The sequence below is a fragment of the Tursiops truncatus genome, chromosome 11 (assembly GCF_011762595.2).
Source record: "Tursiops truncatus isolate mTurTru1 chromosome 11, mTurTru1.mat.Y, whole genome shotgun sequence".
In the NCBI taxonomy this organism is placed as follows: Eukaryota; Metazoa; Chordata; class Mammalia; order Artiodactyla; family Delphinidae; genus Tursiops; species Tursiops truncatus.
Window position 1 is genome coordinate 41,311,584 of NC_047044.1, and position 19,322 is coordinate 41,330,905.

Sequence of the window (19,322 nt, forward strand, 5' to 3'; positions counted from 1 at the left end):
TGGGTGTGTTTCTCCGCACCCCCTGCACCCCTTCGGCAGCGTGTGCAGCCATGCCCCCCGATGGTGGGAAAGGCAAAACACTTGAGTAATGAGGCTTTTTTGGTAACGTCATTTATTTAATCTAGATGAGAAATTTTGCTCTTTAAGAACAGGAATGTTGCGGATTCCCAGAAGCTGGAAATCGGGCCAGCGGATACTTGTCCACTGGGGAAGTTAATCACGTTGAGTTTACTTATAAGGGAAAGGCAACGGACGGTGTGGTGGAAACTCCCGATCTGGCCGGTTTTCTACTGCTGGAAACTCGACCTTGGACTGTTCCCTCCTAAAGGAGAATTGGCAACCGCGGTCGGAAGGGCACGTAGCAGGGCGGCGAGGGCTGTTTCCCGACGGGACAGCCCCGCCGTCCGGCCTCTCTGCAGGGCGAGGAAGCCTCCTTTCCCGACTCCGGTTAACCACTTCTAGAAACTGCGGGGTCCCGTTGCGAGCGAGAGGAGTAAAGTCGGCGGGAGCGGTCCCGCTACGTGGGAAGATGCTGGCCGCGCGGGAAGCAGCAGGAAGAGGCGGGATTCTGCCTTTGTCTCTCTGTCTTTACCCCGGAGCCCGGCCGCGAGCAGCTCCCCCCTCCCGTCCTCCGAGCCGGTCCAGGAATCGGCCAGGCGCGGCGCGGCGCCGCGAGGCGAGGCGGGGCGGGGCGCGGAGGAGTGGGGGCGGGGCACCCACTGGCCACGCCCACAGGGGGCTTGAAAAGGTACCGGCGCTCCCTGCGTCCTGGCTCCCGGACTCCCGCCGCGCTCTCACCGACTGCTTCTCGCTAGTTCTGCCCGCGGTGCGTGGTCCTGCTTGCGACTCGAGTGAGTAGGGAGGTGCGGGCGTCTCCGCCGACCCCGGGGGTGGGGGTTCCCTCAGCCTCCTGGGATGCGGAGGCCGCCCTGCCGGCGCCCCCTCTCATATCCTCCGATGTCCCCATCTTGGTCCCCATTTGGTCCCCCTAGCCATCCTCCTCACCTCTGCGCCCCGATCTCCACACACCTGCCCCGTTCCCCGTGGCCGCCTCAGCCCTGCTCTCGGATCCCGGGTCCGCTGCGCAGAGAAATAATCGTGCGCGACCTCCATCACGGTTTCTCTGGGAGAGAGAGGTGGGATCCAGAGTTTCGCGGGGCTGCTAATCCGCCTTTTAGTAGCCTAGGGCCCCCTCCTCCAGTGGCGCGTTCTCTCTTCGCAAAGGGGAGGGCGGGATCCGAGTCTCGGGGTCTCCTGTGCCCCGAGTGTGCTGCACGCCGAGGGCGACCTTCCCAGCTGGTTCGGAGCCCTGGGGGTGCTGAGGGGGCTCCCCCAGCCTGTCGAGCCCGAAATCCTTCCCCTGCTGCGGTACAGAGCTCCTGGTATCCCCATTGTTTGGTGGTCTCTGCCCACCGAGCGCTGAACCTTAAATGTTGAAGGCACAGCAGTGAAACGTCATATTGATCACTCCCAGCTTTTTCCGGAACTTTCTACCATTCAGGTACAAACCGGGAAAGCAAGAATGCTTGGTTGTAAATTCTGCAACAGGTCCTGCAAATCACGTCCTCGGTTCCAAAGCTCCACGTAGGCAGTCCCCGGTGGGGGGGGGGGGCAGGGTGGGTTTTCTGAGTCGGGAGACACCCACGTCTGGTCTGCCCTGCCCGCCCCCCCACACAGCCAGGACGTTTGTAGAACGATATTTCTTTAAATGGTTACCCCACATGTTCAACCTGTTTTATTTGCAGTCTGCAGACCAGACTTTTTCCTTTTCCTTTTCCTTTTATAAATACTTTTTATTTTGGGTAGTTTTTTTAACTCGGCAGTAAAAATGGTCTCTTTAGTTCTTAACTTTTCTAGTTAACCTGTTTTAAAACTCTACTTATAAAAAATGCCAAGAATTCAAATAGGACAGCCACAGAGTTGGCTATAATTTGACTCAAATTTTCAGGAAAGATGGGCAGTGGATTCCTAAAGGGTGAGTTGCACATACGTTAAAAACTGCATACCAAACGAGAACAAATTTTATTAAGTCTTTCGTGGTCTCCCTCCACAGTCTCCTTGGTCATTGCCCTCTGAAGTTGACTGCCACTTATACTTTACCAATATTTCTCAAGGTTCTTTTTACCCTGGATTCGTTTCCTTTGCTCTTTCAGAGTGAAGTTAGGTAGACACGGGGGGTCTGTATCCCATGAGTCTTTGAAATTCACAGTGCTTGGCTTGGGTGTCTTAAACACACCGTTGGACCAGAGCCAATGCTGGTTAATTGAATGAATGAATGAAGGAATGAGTAAGATTGCAATTGTAGAGAACAAAGATTTAACTGGACTCAAACAATAGAAATATTAGCAGATTTGATCTACAGTTTCTATCATGAGTTTTTTTAATGGATTCCTCCAAATGTATTCACAAATATTGATTGATACTGGTATATGCCAAATACTGGGCTGAAAGCAGTACTCATTGGAGGTCTGTCCTGATGAAATTGCCAACTCACTTGGATTTTGAGGAAACTGTATTTTATACTAAAATAGCAAGAATGTTGGCATAGATTAGAGGGGGCAGTAATAAATGAGCTTTAGAAGCCTGGGTCCAGCCTTGACGCCGCCACTAAATGTGGACATCTGGGCCTCTAATTTTTCTTCTCTGTCAAAAATCAGGTAAATCAGATGAGCGGGGGAGAGCAAGCCCACAGCGGGAGAGGAGGCATAGCATGGTGAGAAGGACAGGACTGACCAGTTGGGCCCAAATTCACATCCCAGCTTCAGCAGCCACTGGTTTGATGACCTTAGGCAAGTTATTTTACTCTCTGGTCTCAGTTACTTCATCTTGTAAAATGGGTGTAATAGCACATACCTTGCAGGGGTTCTCGGAAGGCATGCTGTTCCTTGTATAAAACCCAGCCCAGTTTGGGAGAGGTTCCTTGTAATTAGACTCTGTTCTGCTCTTTGTTGAATATAGGGGGAAACGGCTATCAGTGAAAGCCTCCTCCAGAAGATTGCTGACTCTGAACAGTATTGCCTAGGCCTTGCCTGGAGGCCAGCTTTCTTCCCTTTGCAGATATTCACAGGTTTCCTCAACTGTATCATTTCCTGGGCTGGTATTTGCGTGGCATCCCTTGTGTTCTATTGGGTGGGGTTCCCTACACTTGGGGTCTTGATTACCTAGGATGGTAATACCTAACTTTTTTGTGTCATGGAACTTTTTGGCAGTCTGGTGAAGCCTCTGGACCCCTTCTCAAACTGTTTTTGGTGCATAAAATAAAGTACATGGTACCAAGTTCAGCGATCCCCAGAATTTCAAGGAATCTGTGGACCCCAGGTTAAGAACCCTGACTGACTTACGGGAGTTTTCTCAAACTGGATTGTGGAGGAGCCAGGCACAAATTCTGATTATAAAAATTGTACATTTTAGTGTAAGTCTTAGAGGAAGAAGCAAAAGAAGTATATTGTGAGTCATTTGCAAAGGCTATCAGGTTCCTTGCTTTTTTGTTTGTACCAACAGTACTACTAATTGTCCTTGACTAATAAGAGGACACATACCATTTAATACATTAGGGCCACATGACTTCCCAGTTAGGTTTCATGGTGGCTTCTCCTCCAGAAGAGGAAAGCGAAGACAGAATCAAATCTGCATACCCCCCACAGCAGGACAGAAAATACCCAATTTAAAAGAACCTGTGCTAGAGCCACATCAGTCACTGCTGTGTTTGTGTTGCTAGCAGTGTTTTAGTTTTAGTGAAACATCAGTCAAATAAACTCAGTATAGTCTATTTGAGTTTCTCTGGTATTTTTAAGTTGAATTGGTAATTGTGTTTTGGTTTTACAGTTACGAGCCACTTAATAATCTACACCTCAGCTTTCCCACCCATGCAGTGAGGATAATGCCTACCTCAGCTGTTATGAGGATTAAGTTCATATAAGTAGACTACTTAACATAGGTATAGTAAGCTTTACGTAAGTACTTCTAATTACTGTTATTTATCATGTGGCAGGCATTATTCGAAGGGCTTTACATGTATTGTTCAATCTCAAAACTGCCTTACGATATAAATAAGCAGTATCTCCGTTTTTAAAATGAGAAAACGAACAGATCAGATAACAGCCTAAGATCTTTTGGCAAATAAACAGTAGTCTTGGCATATAAGTCTCAGTCTGACTCCATGTAAAAATCACACAAACATTAAATTGTTTGAATAATTGAATAGCTCGTAGTTTGCACAGATTGTGGCTATCTGGGGCTGGCAGGTGGAGGTCAGAGTGCCCGAGCTGAGAGCGCAGTTGTGTTCTAACGTGTGATTTGACAGCCTCCAAATCTGGGTCAAGGTGTCCTCCGAGTTGAAGACATGAGTGGCAACAGGATACAGAATTACTAATGAATGGTGAGGGTGAGGTACACAAAGGACAGCTTATTAGATAGAAGGGAGGCTTCCCTCAGTAGGAGGATGGACTTCGGTTGGCAGAGAGGAGTGGTAGAGAGTACGTTTTGGTTGAAAGTAGCAGTTTGGGTATGCGATTAGCACATAGAGGACACTTGCTAACTGCTAGGTGGGTGGATGAAGACTGGCCAGAGAGGAAGGTGTTCCTGCGTGTAAGTTGATAGCTCAAGGATTGATCACGCTCAGGTGGTTTGAATATTCTCGACCCTTCAATCAGATATGGGAGTTTGGGGGACAGCTTGTGGTTCTGGAGTCAGACATGAGTGGTTGAGCCTAGATCTGCATCTTTGGAGGTCAGTGACCTGAGCAAGTCACTTAACCGCTGAACGTTTGGTAACCATTAATCCGGCCCGCTAGCGCTCCTGAAGGAAAAGGAAACCAATATTTGTGGAGCACAGGCTTCTGCCAGGTACTTTACGAATGTTATCTCGTTAACCAACCATCCTACGGCAGAGCGCTCATCCATTTCCAAGTTATAGCTGAAGACGTGGAGGCTCAGATGTTAAGGAACTTGGCCACGATCACAGAGCTGGTAACTGACTTGCAAGCTTACATCTGTCTCATTCTGAGTTCACACTCTTTCTCTTATCCCTGGAATGTCTTAGAGGTGGCGCGTGCACTGCAGTTTCTATGGCAGACATTATTAACCCCAGTGATCTTTAATGTGGAACCTTGACTGGTCTCCAGAATCTTTTCCAACATAGTTCCAGGAATCCACTATCAATCAATCAATAAGATGAAACTGTTTTGGCGTCCCTCCATCAACAGACCATACAGACTTCCCAAAGCCCCTTCTACACGCTTCTGTGATTTGGGTTACTTTGCTGTTATTTGTTTACATACTTCTACCACCAAAGTAGAACTCCCTGAGAAACAGGCACCCTTCCTTTACCCTTTTATCCTCAGCTCCCAACCCAGGATATGGCTTATAAGATGTTGAATTAATAGATTTATAGGAGAGCTTCATAAACAGTACAGCATTACAGTGTTTATTAGCTGCCCCTACCCTGGAAGAATTACTTGAGATTCAGAAATGAAGTCAGGAGTTAGCTGGGTGAGGGTGGGAGGGAGGGAGGTAAGTCAGTTTTCCTGATGTAGAGGGATTAGGGACATAATGAAGGAATGGATGGACTGAGATGGGTAGGAGAAGATAAGTATTGATAACAAAGACTGAACATTGCTAAATACTGATGATAAAGGCGGCCAATAATTGAATGCCAACTGTAAGCATTTTCTCATCTCATTTTCTTAACAACTCTGAAAGAAAGGTTGTAAGCATTTTCTCATCTCATTTTCTTAACAACTCTGAAAGAAAGGTTCTGCTACCCTTATTTTGCATATGAGGGAAATGAGACTGTGTGGACTCCAAAATCCATCTTCTTAGTTCATCCTGAGGCCGAGCTCTCTTGAAGACCAGCTTGAGGATTTACCTTTGGTAGAAGAAGCCAAATGGAACTTGGAGCCCATCACTAAGACACAGAGAGTCCTATCCTTGGCTCAGTGGTATTCACTCAGATAAGGGAAGTAGACTAAGCAGGTAGTTTGGGTTGCAGAAGAAAACCTTTCTAGAATGGGCATTGAGTGCAGCTTAATTTCCAATTAATTACAGCTCTCAAACTCTGGCCTCTTTAAAAATCATTGTAATTGGGGACAGTTACATATTCTTTAACAAGTGACCCCCTCTGGATGTGGCTCAAGATGAAACTGTTTTATAGTAGATTCTCTCCTTTTGGGAAGTTATAGCATAATAACAAAGATTCTGTATAATAACAAAGCCCTGCATGTAGTCATAAGATGTCAAATCTTCTGGAAGCATTTAGAATCTGGGTTTATAGACGGATTCACTCGGCATCAGACCAGTTAATTTAAATTACAAGCGGCGGCACATAGGCTCAAAATTCATGGGTTTGAGTCATTCAGATTCTAAAATAAGGCAGGCAGTCAGCGCAGCACAGGTGAGGAGAATGATCCCTGTGGTCACTGGTTATCTAGAGAATGACCTAACTTTACCGCAAGGTGACTCAGATGTAGACTACAGTAATTTTCTTCTTGGGCTAAGCCTTACTGATTCTGGGTGGTGTCTTAGACTGGGGAGAAGCCGCAAAGAGAAACTGCACATAGGTGTTTGGATGTAAACCAAGCTTTTTAATCCAACACAGTGGATAAATCCTAGTGCTGGAGCTCTTTCAGGCAATGAGCACCAAAGAACAAGACAAAAAAACTGAATTGGCCCATGTTTGGCCTCTTTTGCGAGGTGTATGTAACGTGGGGTTTTATTTCTCCTCTTACCATTTTGTAAATTAATGCATAGGATCGGGGAAAGGCATGCAGCCCAGATTGCTCAGTGCAAATCCAGTTTGCTGTGATTAATGTCAGCTGTTGTGGAGTAGTGCAGCCAAGGGCTTGTAGGAAAAATGAAGCTTTGGGTTTTTGTGTGTATGTTTTTTTTTTTTAATATATGCATAGCAATGCTAGGAGTGACAGAAATGGAAGATGGTCCCATTTCCCTCTGCCAAATTCAGCAGACACGCATAGGGGTTCACCCTAAAAGTGTAAATTTGAACTTCATTTCTTAGTCCCCGCAAGTGCAACTGTTGTTATACTTGCAGTGCATTGTAATGTTCCAGAGAAAGGTTTATGAGTGACTAATCAGATAACTTTTTCCTTTACTGTTTGTTGCTCTGAGCTGTGTTCTATAGATGCTAGTCAGTGGGTTTCCTATAGGAGTACCGATAGCAGGATGGACCGCATGAGATGCCCCTCCCATCCTCAAGCCACCAGTTATTGGATGTCTGCCAAGGCATTTATTTACTGTGTTTTATCTTCACAATATCTCTGTGAGGTACGGAGAGCTACCTTTCCCCCCTTTTTTGCAGATAAGAAAATTAAGCCCAACATTGCACAACCATTATAATAGTGAAGTTAACCCAGGTCTGTCTAAATCAGTGTCTTCCTCCATCTCTCCTTTCCTTCCTTCCTTCCCTCCTTCTTTCCTTCCATTACGAAATATTTCAGACATACAAGATAGAGAATAACATAAGGAACACCCAACTATCCACTATCCTGCTTAAAAAATAAAACGTAAACCCATCTGAAGCTTTCTGAGGATGCTCGACTACACCATTAGCCTGGCCCACAGAGAGCGTTATTCAGAAATCCTTAGGAAAGCCTTTAAACTGAGTGGAACTTTTAAAAAGGTAATGACTTGGAAATTTTACTGAGAATCCAAGAATGTGACGGAGAAGTAGGACAGTGCTACCTTTGTCTTTGTAAGCATAAGATCAAATTGGGAAGAGTAAAGACAAGTTGAAAAAGGAAGGATTCCTTAAAATAATAGAAATGAAATATTTTGACATATGCCAAGCACTCTGGTTGATGGTGTGGGAGAAGACAGAGCTGTGGTCCCCACCCTCAAAGGAAGGAAGCTCTTAAAATGGCAAGCTGAAAAGGTATTGGATAGGTGTTTCCCGAAAAGATGACCTATTCACATTTGGCTGGCGTGGCAAGTACAGTAAGAATCAGACTTGACTTTACAAGGGGTGAATTCAACCCTGAATTACACAAGGAAAGGGAAGATATTCTTCCTTTTTTAAAAGTCCAAGTTGCTCTATCGTAGAGAGAGAGTAACACAGAGTGATGAGTTAGTTTTTATATATTTTTAAATGTTATTTAGAGACAACCGAGGATAGTGTTTGTCTTGATAGAAAGTCTGGCTCCTTATTGGTGATTGCTCCAAAGTAATTGTGATACGGGTTGGTGGTACGATGACCCTTTCTAACATGATGAGAAATGCCTTGATGATAAAAGTATTTTAAAAGCCAGCTGGGCTGTTGATGGTTGGGATCTGATTTTAAGTCACTGTGACGTCATTACCTGCAAGTCTGGGTTTGGTGTTTGGTTTCCTCAGAAATCATGGGATACTTCCAGCAGATGTCTGTTGTATCTGTGAGCATTCCAGAACACGGGTAGCTTTGGAGCCATGGGGCAAAGTCAATATCATTAACTGCCCTCCAAACTCAAGCCAGTGCAGGCGCTGAAGCCAAGTTTTGTGTCAGGTTCTATAGCCGGGCTCAGGTTTCACTGTGGATTTAAACAATGGAGCACCAGTCTCCAGGGACAGGAATAAGAGATTTATGCAACTACCAAAGAAAAGCTTGCAAATATATTCCATTGTTGCTGGATATCTATCGATCCTATATGGATGCCTTCACAGGAGCCTGGTAACATTTGTGGACCCTAGAAATGACTCTGTTCCTGTCTGAACAAGGGAAACAGGCTTTTTGCAAGTTGAGGCCAACAACGTAGGGATAACTAGTCGTATCAGTCAGGTCTTTTCGTGTGTCGTTCCTGTTTGTTTCTAGGACCAGGGGCTCTATCTCCCAAGGCTTAAAAAGGGGAATTTATTGGCTCATATAATTGAAGAGCACAGGATACAACAAGGCGCGGCTAAAGACTATCTAAACTAGTCTCTGTTTTCCTTTGTGCTGGCTTCCTTCTTAGGTTCTTTTCTTCCAGACAGCTGCTAACAACTCCACTCCTGCACTGGCACAGTTCTAAACCGAAGGCCGGGTTTAACTTCCATTGAACTGGCTTGGGGTCCTGTGCCCATTCCTAAACCAGTCGCCATGGCAGGAGGGGGAATGCACTCATCTGACTGCAGGGAGGCATCGCATGTCCAGCCCTGGAATTGAGGGTAGAGTCACACCCTCTAAACTAGTGCTTCTCCAACTATCTGTGGTAAAGGACCATTCTTTTTATTTTAATTTCCAAATACACACGGATTATCTGACTGTCCTCTGTCCAACAGGAGGAGCCCACTGATCATGCTCTTGATTGTTGTGGCATAAAATTGTAGAAAACTTTCTAAACGCTTTATCTGAATGTTGTCTCGAATTGGTAGCCAGCACAGTGGACAGTCACCAGGAGACCACATTTTAATAAGTACTTCTCTAAACCACGTGTGCCAAGAAAGAGGTGGTGGCTGCCCTTGAGAAAATCTGGGGGAAGTATTACCAGAAGAGGGGCCAGAGAAGGCTGTGCCCCAGAAGGGTGCCCAGCACAGTGGTTAATTCTGTAAATCTTTCCTGTGTAAAGGCCTCATCTCACTGTTTAGGGAGTCATTGTGTTCTCGATTGTCAAAACGGTGTAGGTTGGGCAAGTGGGATAGGAATTTTCTCCACCCTCCTTTTTATCTTAAGGACTGAAGATTCTTCAGCCTTTTGCTTAGCAGCTGTCCTTGTCCCTTTTTTTTTTCTAGCCAGACTTGAGTTAGTAAGGACTTCTCAGCCTTCTTAGCTAGCTGTTTACTAGAGAGGCAGCAGCTCATCCAAGGAGACGCAACAGACAAGGGCTGCAAATGGCACTCAGCAAAGGGAAGTCTGGAAATGATAGTGGGGATGAAAGGAATTCTTCTACTGTGTTTTTAGATACCACTCAGGGCAGGTCTAACATAACACACTGTCTCTGCAGGACAACTTTCTGTACTGGCAAAGGCACTTGAGCACACTGTCCATTCAGAACTAGGCGTTTTAAACTGGGTCCAGGTAGACCAGTTCATTGCGAAGGAGGTTAGAACACGTTGCGCTACTTCACAGCAAGATAGCCAAGGTTTTAAACTTCCAGTTCTACCCCCAGGCCACATTGCTCAGAGGTTATTCGGACACAGTCAACAAACAATTCATTTTGCCAGGAAGGCAACTTGGTAGCCTATTCTGTGTGGACGGACAGGCCCACCAGAGAGGGAAAACCAACTGTCGGCTGGACTTCAGGACACTGGGATTAGTGAAGCACAGAAACTTAAATGATAGCCACCTGGATGGGTGTTCGTTGTGGTTACTCCCAGGCTCCAGCCATGCAGTTGTGCTAGTCAGAGAAACAAGTGTTTATGCTATAATCTCTCATAACTTGTGCAGAAAATATACAGCTTAATCTTGCTGGGCCGCCCAGCACTTCCCTCCTCCCTAGAAGTGTGTCATAGCTCGTGTATGTTCTATGGTTAAGAATTTGGTGATGTTACAATGAATGAAACATGTAAAAACCTCCACCCAAGTGTAAGTTCTTCAGCTGGGCCTTAAACCAGTTCATTTCGACTGGAGGCTGGGCGTGGGCAGCGTCTGCCTTCCCACTCCCTAAGCTGCTTTCTCAACTCCCGGGGATGCTGGCGGCAGTTTGTTCTGTGCCTGGCGACCTGCACTGTTGTACTAAACGCAGGTCCTTTGTCCTGTAGGAGAAAAAAACCTGTGCACGACAAGCCCGTTTCCTAGTGAGGGCTGTGATTTGGGAGGTGAGACGAGGTTACTTTGGAGGAACGCAGGTCTTTTACAGATGTGGCCAGGGCAGGTTATAAAGAAACCAACGCTGTCTGCTGTCCCCTGGTGTAAAAAGCCCTGCAGGGGGCGTGTGAGACGTCTCGTACGGTAGGGGTCCGTTCTAACGATTCTGTCTTCCTGCAGGATGCCCGTCTGGGGAGGTGGCAACAAGTGCGGGGCCTGTGGGAGGACTGTGTACCACGCAGAGGAGGTGCAGTGCGATGGCCGGAGCTTCCACCGCTGCTGCTTCCTGTGCAGTGAGTCTCCCCCGCCCCCGCGCTCGCGCGGACACAACTCGTGTGTCAGAAGCTTCAGTTCACCGATTTCAGGAAGAAACTGTGGTTTTGTTAACAAGGATGATTTTAGCAGCCCCGTGGTTTCTGCCTGTCTGTCCCCATGGACAGTGCAAGCGCTCAGCCTCACAGCAAGGACAGCAGGGGCGACCCAGACCCTTGGCCTCTGGGTCCCCGTAGCGCTTCGCCTCCACTTGGCACCCCCTGTACTTTATCTGTTGTCACGTCTGTCTCCCCCGCTTCACCGAGACCTCGGGGCTGTTTATAGTCTGGCACCCAGCACAGTTCCTGGCACATCCCAGGGGCTTGGCTCCGATTCCTGAACGAACGGCTCACTCCCCATCCGCCCCAGCTTTCTCATTCTGGCAGCGCTCCTTCTCTTTGAAATCTAACTGGCTGGTTTCTCGCCACACTGTTAGGTGAAATTCACATGTCTAGAAGTTCAAATTCTGTCTTCTCTGGTAGTGAATATTCAGAGTTATTTCTTGTTATTGATGTCCTAAATTTGAGGGAAAGGAACGTAGGATATGAAAATCCCACAGAAGCAGGTGGGGAATTACTGTTGTTTATAGAGAGAGAATTACCGGAGTGGCTGGTACAGACATGAGGCAGACCACGAACCAGCACGTGGGCGTCTGCTGCAACGATGGTCAGTACCTGATAATGAGAGAAAGGGAACAGGAGAGAAGCCCCCTCTCCCCGGCAGATTCCTTCTCAGGACAACCAAGTCTTCAGTCTTAAAAAAGGAGAGTAGCCGCTTCAGGAAGCTCAACATTAATCAGCTTCTGATTCAAATGACAAAATTTTCTTGAACGAAGGATTTGTTACGTGAGGAACCCACCCGTCTGTGCAGCTCTCCGCTATATCTAGAGTACTGTGCAGTGAAAATTACTGTTAGAAACTGCCTATGTTAAAAAGAAGTCTGGTTACACTAAGGAATAATCTTCAGAAAGAGTTTCCCTCACAAATTTTAGTTGTCCTTCTCCTTCTAGGCACCAGCATTTAAGGTGTCTGGACCTTTTCATACAGCAACTGCTTTGCAGACGACCAGAAACAGACAACAGAGAGTTGCAGTTACGAAGAATACAAATACAGCATATGAATGTTTGCTATGTACGCCTCCATAATAGCTAGCATTTCTCAGATTTGGTTTAACCATTTCTTCTCTTAGAAGTTAATTTTTTTTAAAGGAATCCATATTTTTCAGCAGCTTTGTAACCAAGAGAGTATGTGAACAAAGAGGAAATGTAAATACTTGAGAAATTGTTCTTAAGTTTCCTCTAGGTTAAGCCAGGATGTCTACACCGTAATCAAGTCAGTGTTTATTAAATGTCAAGGTCTTTACTGGTCATCTTTATTACTCCTTCCTAATATGTGCCTCTGCTGACTAAAGCCTTTTAAGGAAATAATTCAGAGTAGTTTGCAGACCTTAGGAGAATTTTACTGCAGAGAATACAGATGAGGCCTAGCGGGAAACGGGTGGTTCTCTAGTCAAAATCTCATTACATTTAAACTTGCTCTGGTTAATAAATATGTGTTTAAAACCAGTTTTTCTATTTAATCTGTCTGTTAAGGGTGTTTGTTCTTCAGCAGTGTACAATTTTAGGTTAACTTTAAGCAGACATATTTCAGTACTTGAACCTCAACAGCAAGGTTCAAAGTAGATGATGTCATTTCTGTTCTACCAGAGAAGACTTCAGTCTAAGATAATAAAAACTTCATCATTTAACTCTACTCTGAAGCAGCCAGCTAGTCGCCTTTCCCTGCCCTTCTTTCTGTCCTTCCTCTTTTTGTTTCTCCCTCTCTTTTAAATAAGGGGTGGGGGGAATCCCCTTTTCTACTGCACTAATCTTGGGTTTCCTGCTGCCCGATTGTGCTTCCAGTGAGCTCTCTCACAAGTCTTTTTTTTTTCTCAAGCTTAATTGAAGTCTTAGAAAGTGAAATAATGTCTGGATAAAACATGATGACATTTGGCAGTTTTATGAAGTGGGATACGTGGAAATGTGGTAAGAAATCCATCATGAAAGAATGTGCTCTCCTTTGGGACTGAAGGGAAAACAAATGCAGACTTTAAACCACTTGACGATTTTCAGACATACTTATCACTGCTGGAGAAGCCGGTGGCGAGATGAAAGAAGACACTTTTTCCCTTCTGGACTAGTGATGAAGACTAGAATTCTGGATTTAAAACCGTTTTTATCCCTGGGGGTGCTTTTGGGGGAGGAGGGGCTGCAGAGGCAGCTTGCCCAAGGCGCTCCTACCCTTTTGTTCTTTAATACTTGGATGAAGGGGATGAAAAAGATTGAGCGTTGAAGGTTGGGAGCAAGGGTCTTGGGTGCAAAGTGCTAGTTTTGTTCCTTTTGTTCGTGTAATTATAGACATCTTGGAAACTTCTCTCCCTCTTGTCTGGGGGGCAGATCCTACTAAAAAGTTTGAGGCTTCAGGATGTTAAAATTCTAACGTATTTCTGAAATGACCATCGTATCCATGGAGGAACGCAAATCGTCCTCACAGGTAGCGAGCCGTCCAGGTGCTCTCCAGTGGCTTTTGGGAACCAGAGAATAAACTAGGAATGTGAGAGAGCCTGTGCCTTTACCTTTTCTAGGCCCTGTGTCAGCCCCACCATTGTTCTAAGGAAAAAGGCAATCTTTGGCATATTTTTAAAGTCTAACTTTTTCCCCCTCAGTGGTTTGCAGGAAAAATTTAGATAGTACAACAGTGGCAATTCACGATGACGAGATCTACTGCAAATCCTGCTATGGAAAGAAGTATGGGCCGAAAGGCTACGGGTACGGCCAGGGTGCGGGCACACTCAACATGGACCGGGGCGAGAGGCTGGGCATCAAGCCCGAGAGGTGAGTCAAGACCACGTGACCTTCAGGAAGGCATGGTGGCAATTCATGTTGCTTGGTGAATGGGAATCTGGGAGTTTCCAGATTTTTAGGTTGAAAGAATCAAAGACAATGACTCAGATTTTCTAGTATAAACTAATGACCCTTCTTTAAGCTTGAAATAATGGACAGTTTGGGACCTGGCAAAGTTCTTATTGATTATTCCAGTGATTTCCAGTCCCGATTTTTGGCATTATGAGGTGTTATCAAGGAGTTGTGATGTTCTCAAAAGCAAGTGGTTTAAATTTACTTCCGTTTCACAGCACTTCACAGACCAGACATCATGAACTCAAATGATGGAGAAATGTAGTATCGGAATCATGAGATGCATTTCTCATGTGCAATTAAGCAGTCAATGAAAATTCCTCAGTCAGCCCTTCCATGTAAGAATGTTTCCTCACCAAGAAATTACTTTTCTCTAGCTTACAATTCTTACTTAAAAATGAAAATTATTTCCTGTATTTGATTCTATGAGGTTAGTGTTACTAAATTTTAAAGGTTTCGGTACCAAAGTGCTAAATCTGCCAAACTTCACTTAGTAATTCATGTTGAGACATAATTTCTTCATGTGGAATTTAATTCCTGTTCTTGACTAATTCCCTCATTTGAACTTCACATTTTCCACATCCATTTTATATTGAAGAGGCCAAAACTGTGTAATACTCCAATAAGATGGCCTTTCCTTGGACAAGGCCATTAATTGTGCCCTTATTGTAGACTGGACACCATGCAATAATGTATGGTAACTCATGTAATCCTCACAACCCTGTAAGTAGGGTTTCCTATCTTAATCAAGAACAAAGTGAGACAGTGAGAATTAAGTGATTTGCCTAAAGTCACACTGCTAGTTAATTGTAGAGCCTGGAACTTAACCCAGTGTAACTCCAAAGCTTATGATCTTAAGCACAGTGCATTATGGTATGCCTGAAATAACGTCTGCTGAACATTTATGTTCATTCTATATAATCCTCACAGTAACTCTGAGTTGAGTTACTCTGTCCCTACCTTACAGATAGGACACTAAGGCTCAGCTCACACAGGTAAGTGGCAGAGCCAGGATTTGAACTTTTGGCCCGCATACTTGTGCGCTGTCCTGCATCGAGGCCCACCTCTCTGTTCTCCTGTTTCTTCCACACTCACTTTCTGAGCTGTGGTGCCTTGCTGGGCATCGGTTGTATGAGGGCTGACGCATTCATTGCTGCATGCCATCACTTGCAGGACCCCAGCTTACCTCTGACTTTGTTAAAGTTCATTGTTCTTGTTCTGCTCTCCCTTTCCAACTTGTTAAAATCTATTCTTGTTTCCCAAGATTTTATTTCAAACACATAAACCTGTACACATTCCCCCCAAACAAAACTCATCTATGACCCCAAAAGTAAGTCAGCAATTGTGGCCATGGGATTAAGTCACAAAGACCAATGGCCCCTCCTCTTTATCTCCTCCTGCTTCTCCATATTCTCCAATAATTAGCCAACCTTCTATGCTGGCCTGTGTTGATCTGTGTCCTTGCCTCTTCCCCTTCTTAGCCTGGCCACATGTTACTCATCCTGCAGGAGCAGGTGTAGGGATTTCCTTTTCCAGAAGCCCCTCTTAATGACAACTCTGGGAGTACCTGCAGTCTGGACTGCCCTTATGGCACGTGGTCATTGTGAAAGTTATGGGGACCAAACAGCTTTGGGGGGATCTCTTGAAGAGGCACCACTGAGTGGGCAGAAACATCTTCATTGAGGCAGACCTGCATTTTTTAGTTCAGGCTCACCAATTTACTAACTCTCTAGGCCTTCAGCAAGTTATTTAAATGTAAGCCCCTATTTCCTCATCTGTCATATGAGGTAGCAATTAACCATGGCTTCTGAGGTTGCTGGAAGGGAGGTGGGAGATAATCTATATAAAGTTCTTCTTAATATGATTGGCAGATTTGGAAATTTTTCTTGGAAAACTCCTAACTGCAAGTGTTGGATATCATTGTGAATAGCTTTTAAAGATCACTTTTAAAAGTAAGTACAGGTGTCCCTTGGTTTCCATGGGGGACTGGTTCCAGGACACCCCACGGATATAAAATCTGAGCATGCAAGTGCTATGTAAATAGCTGCTGGCGTGTGGCAAATGCAGGTTTTGCTCTTTGGAACTTTCCAGAATTTTTTTCTCGAATATTTTTGATCCGAGGTTGGGTGAATCTGTGGATGCACAACTTGTGGATAAAGAGGGCTGACTATATATACAGTGGGTTGTGGAGATTTTTTAAAAAATATGCCCATATTAGGGACAATGGAAAATTCGGTCCTGTGAATTAGTACTGGGAATTGGTATTTGTTGCTTAGAATAAAATTTCCAGTGGACACATCAAACATGATTCAAGAAATGCTGTATATTAAACAACTTAGGTAGAAGTGTAGAAAACCATTAAATGACTAAAAAATGGATATAGTGGAGATGAAGATATTAAAGATACATGTAAAGTCTGAATAAACTGTTTTATGAAAAGGCAGTATTCCTAAATTAACACTTTAAATATGTATGTAACCTATTTAATAAAATATAACTAGGATAAAATTGTTTTCCTAGTAGGAAAAATTGACACTTAGCTACCCTTTGCAGAGTGCTAACTCTTGTCACATCTTATCTGCTCAACCTACTTGTAAGGCTTTAGGAAAGCCTTTAAATCTTTTCAGAGCCCAGAATGGTGTTCTACATGGTAGGTACATCTACATACTGAATGGAAAAAAATTACAGGAAGTGAGAGGAAAACAAGGTTTACCTAGTGACCTGTAAATACTGACAAAAACAGTACATTGTACAGAGAAAAAGTAAAGATAAACAGATCACAGAGTAATAGGCAAACTTTCTAAAATATTTTCCCATGAAAAATGTAATTTATTCATACTTTCCCCTAATATATTGGGGAATTAAGTAATCTGTAAAACATACTTAATTTTCCTAGTTACTGCCTAAGTCAGCTGACCTATGTGCAGAACTTAACTGCTTAAGTTACTACTGATTTTTTCTATCTTCTGTGAAGTAAAAAAGCTAGCTGTGATTCCAGTGGTAATATGAATAATAATAATAATGATATGAAGTGGGGTGAAAATATGTGCTATGGTAGGTTTTCATAAAACACAGCATAATTGTTTAGTGGAGAGGTTAGCACTGGGGATTCAATGAATTCTGATGAGTTTAGATTCAGAGGGACAGACATTTAAGTTTGGAGCCTTGTCTGTCTTTTTGTAACAATAATGAGCCCATAAATAGGTTAAAATAATAACTGGCCAGCCCCTGAGATTTATTTCTTCCTCCTTCTTTCCCCTGTACTGGCCTGTGGAGGCCTCCAGCCAAGGGACAGTATAGCAATTAAGTCCCAGAGTGCCATTGTGCCTGCCTTGTAAGGCTTATAAGGGCCCTTTGGAAAATCTTGCCTAATTCCTTTTCTCCCCTTTCCACAAGTGTTCAACCTCACAGGCCTACGACAAATCCAAACACTTCTAAATTTGCTCAGAAGTACGGAGGTGCTGAGAAGTGTTCCAGATGTGGGGATTCTGTGTACGCTGCCGAGAAGATCATTGGAGCTGGAAAGGTAAAGTGCCGTCTTGAGCTAAGAGCCGCGGATGACTACTCTCCACTACCTTTCTCCCACAGGCCCCGCTGCAGCCCACTCAGGTGCTCTACCTTATAAATAAATGCCTGAATTAAACTTTTTCTTAATCGAATTTCCATCTGAATCATTAATTTTTTGAAGTGATGCCGTTATTTGACAAATCACATCTGTGTTTAAAAGAACCTTGTTTTCATAGGGGGCGCTCCTGAAGGTGTTAACTGACAAGGGCAGACTTAACAAACCTGGACTCTGCAGGTTCTTCAGTGTAGTGAAAGGGAAAAAAAACCCAAAAAAGCAGTGACTTAGGGCACCTGATGCTAATTTGGTTTGAAGAAGTTGCTTAACCACTTCCCCTCTTTGAGCTGCAGTGTTCTCAACCGTAAAGGAGGCGGTCGTCAAAGGAGCACACAGGGCTTGCGGCGAGGTTTCAGACAGCTCTTAGGGAAACGGCCCTTCCGTGGCACAGCTCCCGGTCCGGTCCGTGTCTTCTGTGGATGAAGTCTGAACTCAGCCCTTTTGCAAGCAACCAAGAATGTAGAGGGTGCAGTTTCAACCTTCTGGTTGGGGCTGACCCACAGTAGTCAGGACCCTGTTTTGGGTTGATCTTCCTGAGCCACTGTGCCACAGCATCTAAACTTACTCATTCCTCTCTTCCAGCCCTGGCACAAAAACTGCTTCCGATGTGCCAAGTGTGGGAAGAGTCTTGAGTCAACGACTCTGACTGAGAAAGAAGGTGAAATCTATTGTAAAGGTAAAATTAACTTCAGTTATTGATGTCCATATGGGTATCTCACACTGGCTGTTAGTGAAGGAAATGTCACTAGCAGGGGGAAAAAAAAAAAGGACGAAAAGCACTCTGAAAATGGGGAAAAGCTGGGTATCTGAAAATAAAAGATCTAGAGATGCTTACAGATGACAGAAAAACCACAGAACATTTTTGATGATACAGTAAGTTAAGTTCCTGGTCATTTAAAACTCCCCTACAAATAAAAACAAACAATAGTCTTCTTTCAGCTTAATGTTTTAAGCAAAGCATATGAATATATGAAGGTCACAGACAAATATATAACTTGTCTGGCCCGATTTGCATACTTGTAACTCAGCTGGGACCACGAGCTGAACACTAGGGAACCAGAAGACTCGGACTCACCTTCACAGCTTTAACGTAGTTACTACATGGCACACTTTACACCTTAAATAAGTTGAACTCTTCTTGGCATAGCCAACAGCTTTTTCAATTTACGGATGTCTGTTGATACATCAGTCTTAAGCAATGCTAGCAAAGCTTAATGGACTTGCACTAACTCTTCCCTTTTCTTTTGTAGGATGCTATGCGAAAAACTTTGGGCCCAAGGGATTTGGCTATGGCCAAGGGGCAGGAGCCCTTGTTCATGCTCAGTAGAGGCGCAAACCCAGAACCCAGATCACACACTGAGAAACTCCACATAATCTAGGCACAGATAATCTAACACTAAACTGCTGTGAAATTCTACCAGTACTTAAGTACTGTATGTTGCCCTGTACTTGGCTAGGCCAGCTGACTAGTAGGAAGAGAGCACTATATCTTTTCGCTTTATTCATCAGCATTTCAAGAACCATTTCTTTTACGTTTTAAATAAAATTTCAGCTTAATTTAGTGTTCAGTGTCTTTCAATTAACCTTTTGGAGGAGTGCTGTGATGTCGGTTAGTGGTAAATCATCTGGGTCCCCACCTTCATTTTTATTGGTTAAAGAGAGTCCACCCCATTAAGCGGTTGACTCACCAGGTTAATGTTTGCATTACAGCTGTTGCAAAAGGTGGCT

General features: G+C 44.4%; 2 protein-coding genes across 4 annotated transcripts in view; one reads left to right on the forward strand and one right to left on the reverse strand.

Annotated features, from left to right (window-relative positions):
* ZDHHC17 (zDHHC palmitoyltransferase 17) overlaps positions 1–19,322 on the reverse strand; it is a 139,104-nt gene that overhangs the window by 10,950 nt on the left and 108,832 nt on the right. The gene's annotated exons all lie outside the window — the stretch shown is intronic.
* CSRP2 (cysteine and glycine rich protein 2) lies at positions 708–19,151 on the forward strand. Of its 3 annotated transcripts, XM_073788384.1 has the most exons (7): positions 835–851; positions 2,658–2,789; positions 10,888–11,000; positions 13,723–13,891; positions 17,369–17,498; positions 18,177–18,270; positions 18,845–19,151. In XM_073788384.1, exons 3-7 carry the CDS (start codon positions 10,889–10,891, stop codon positions 18,919–18,921), a joined length of 582 nt encoding a protein of 193 aa, XP_073644485.1. In that variant the 5' UTR covers positions 835–851; positions 2,658–2,789; position 10,888; the 3' UTR covers positions 18,922–19,151. The 3 variants fall into 3 exon arrangements, with proteins under 3 accessions (XP_004330595.1, XP_073644486.1, XP_073644485.1); XM_004330547.4 differs by lacking the exon at positions 2,658–2,789 and having other exon boundaries at positions 708–851; XM_073788385.1 differs by lacking the exons at positions 835–851; positions 2,658–2,789 and adding an exon at positions 808–826.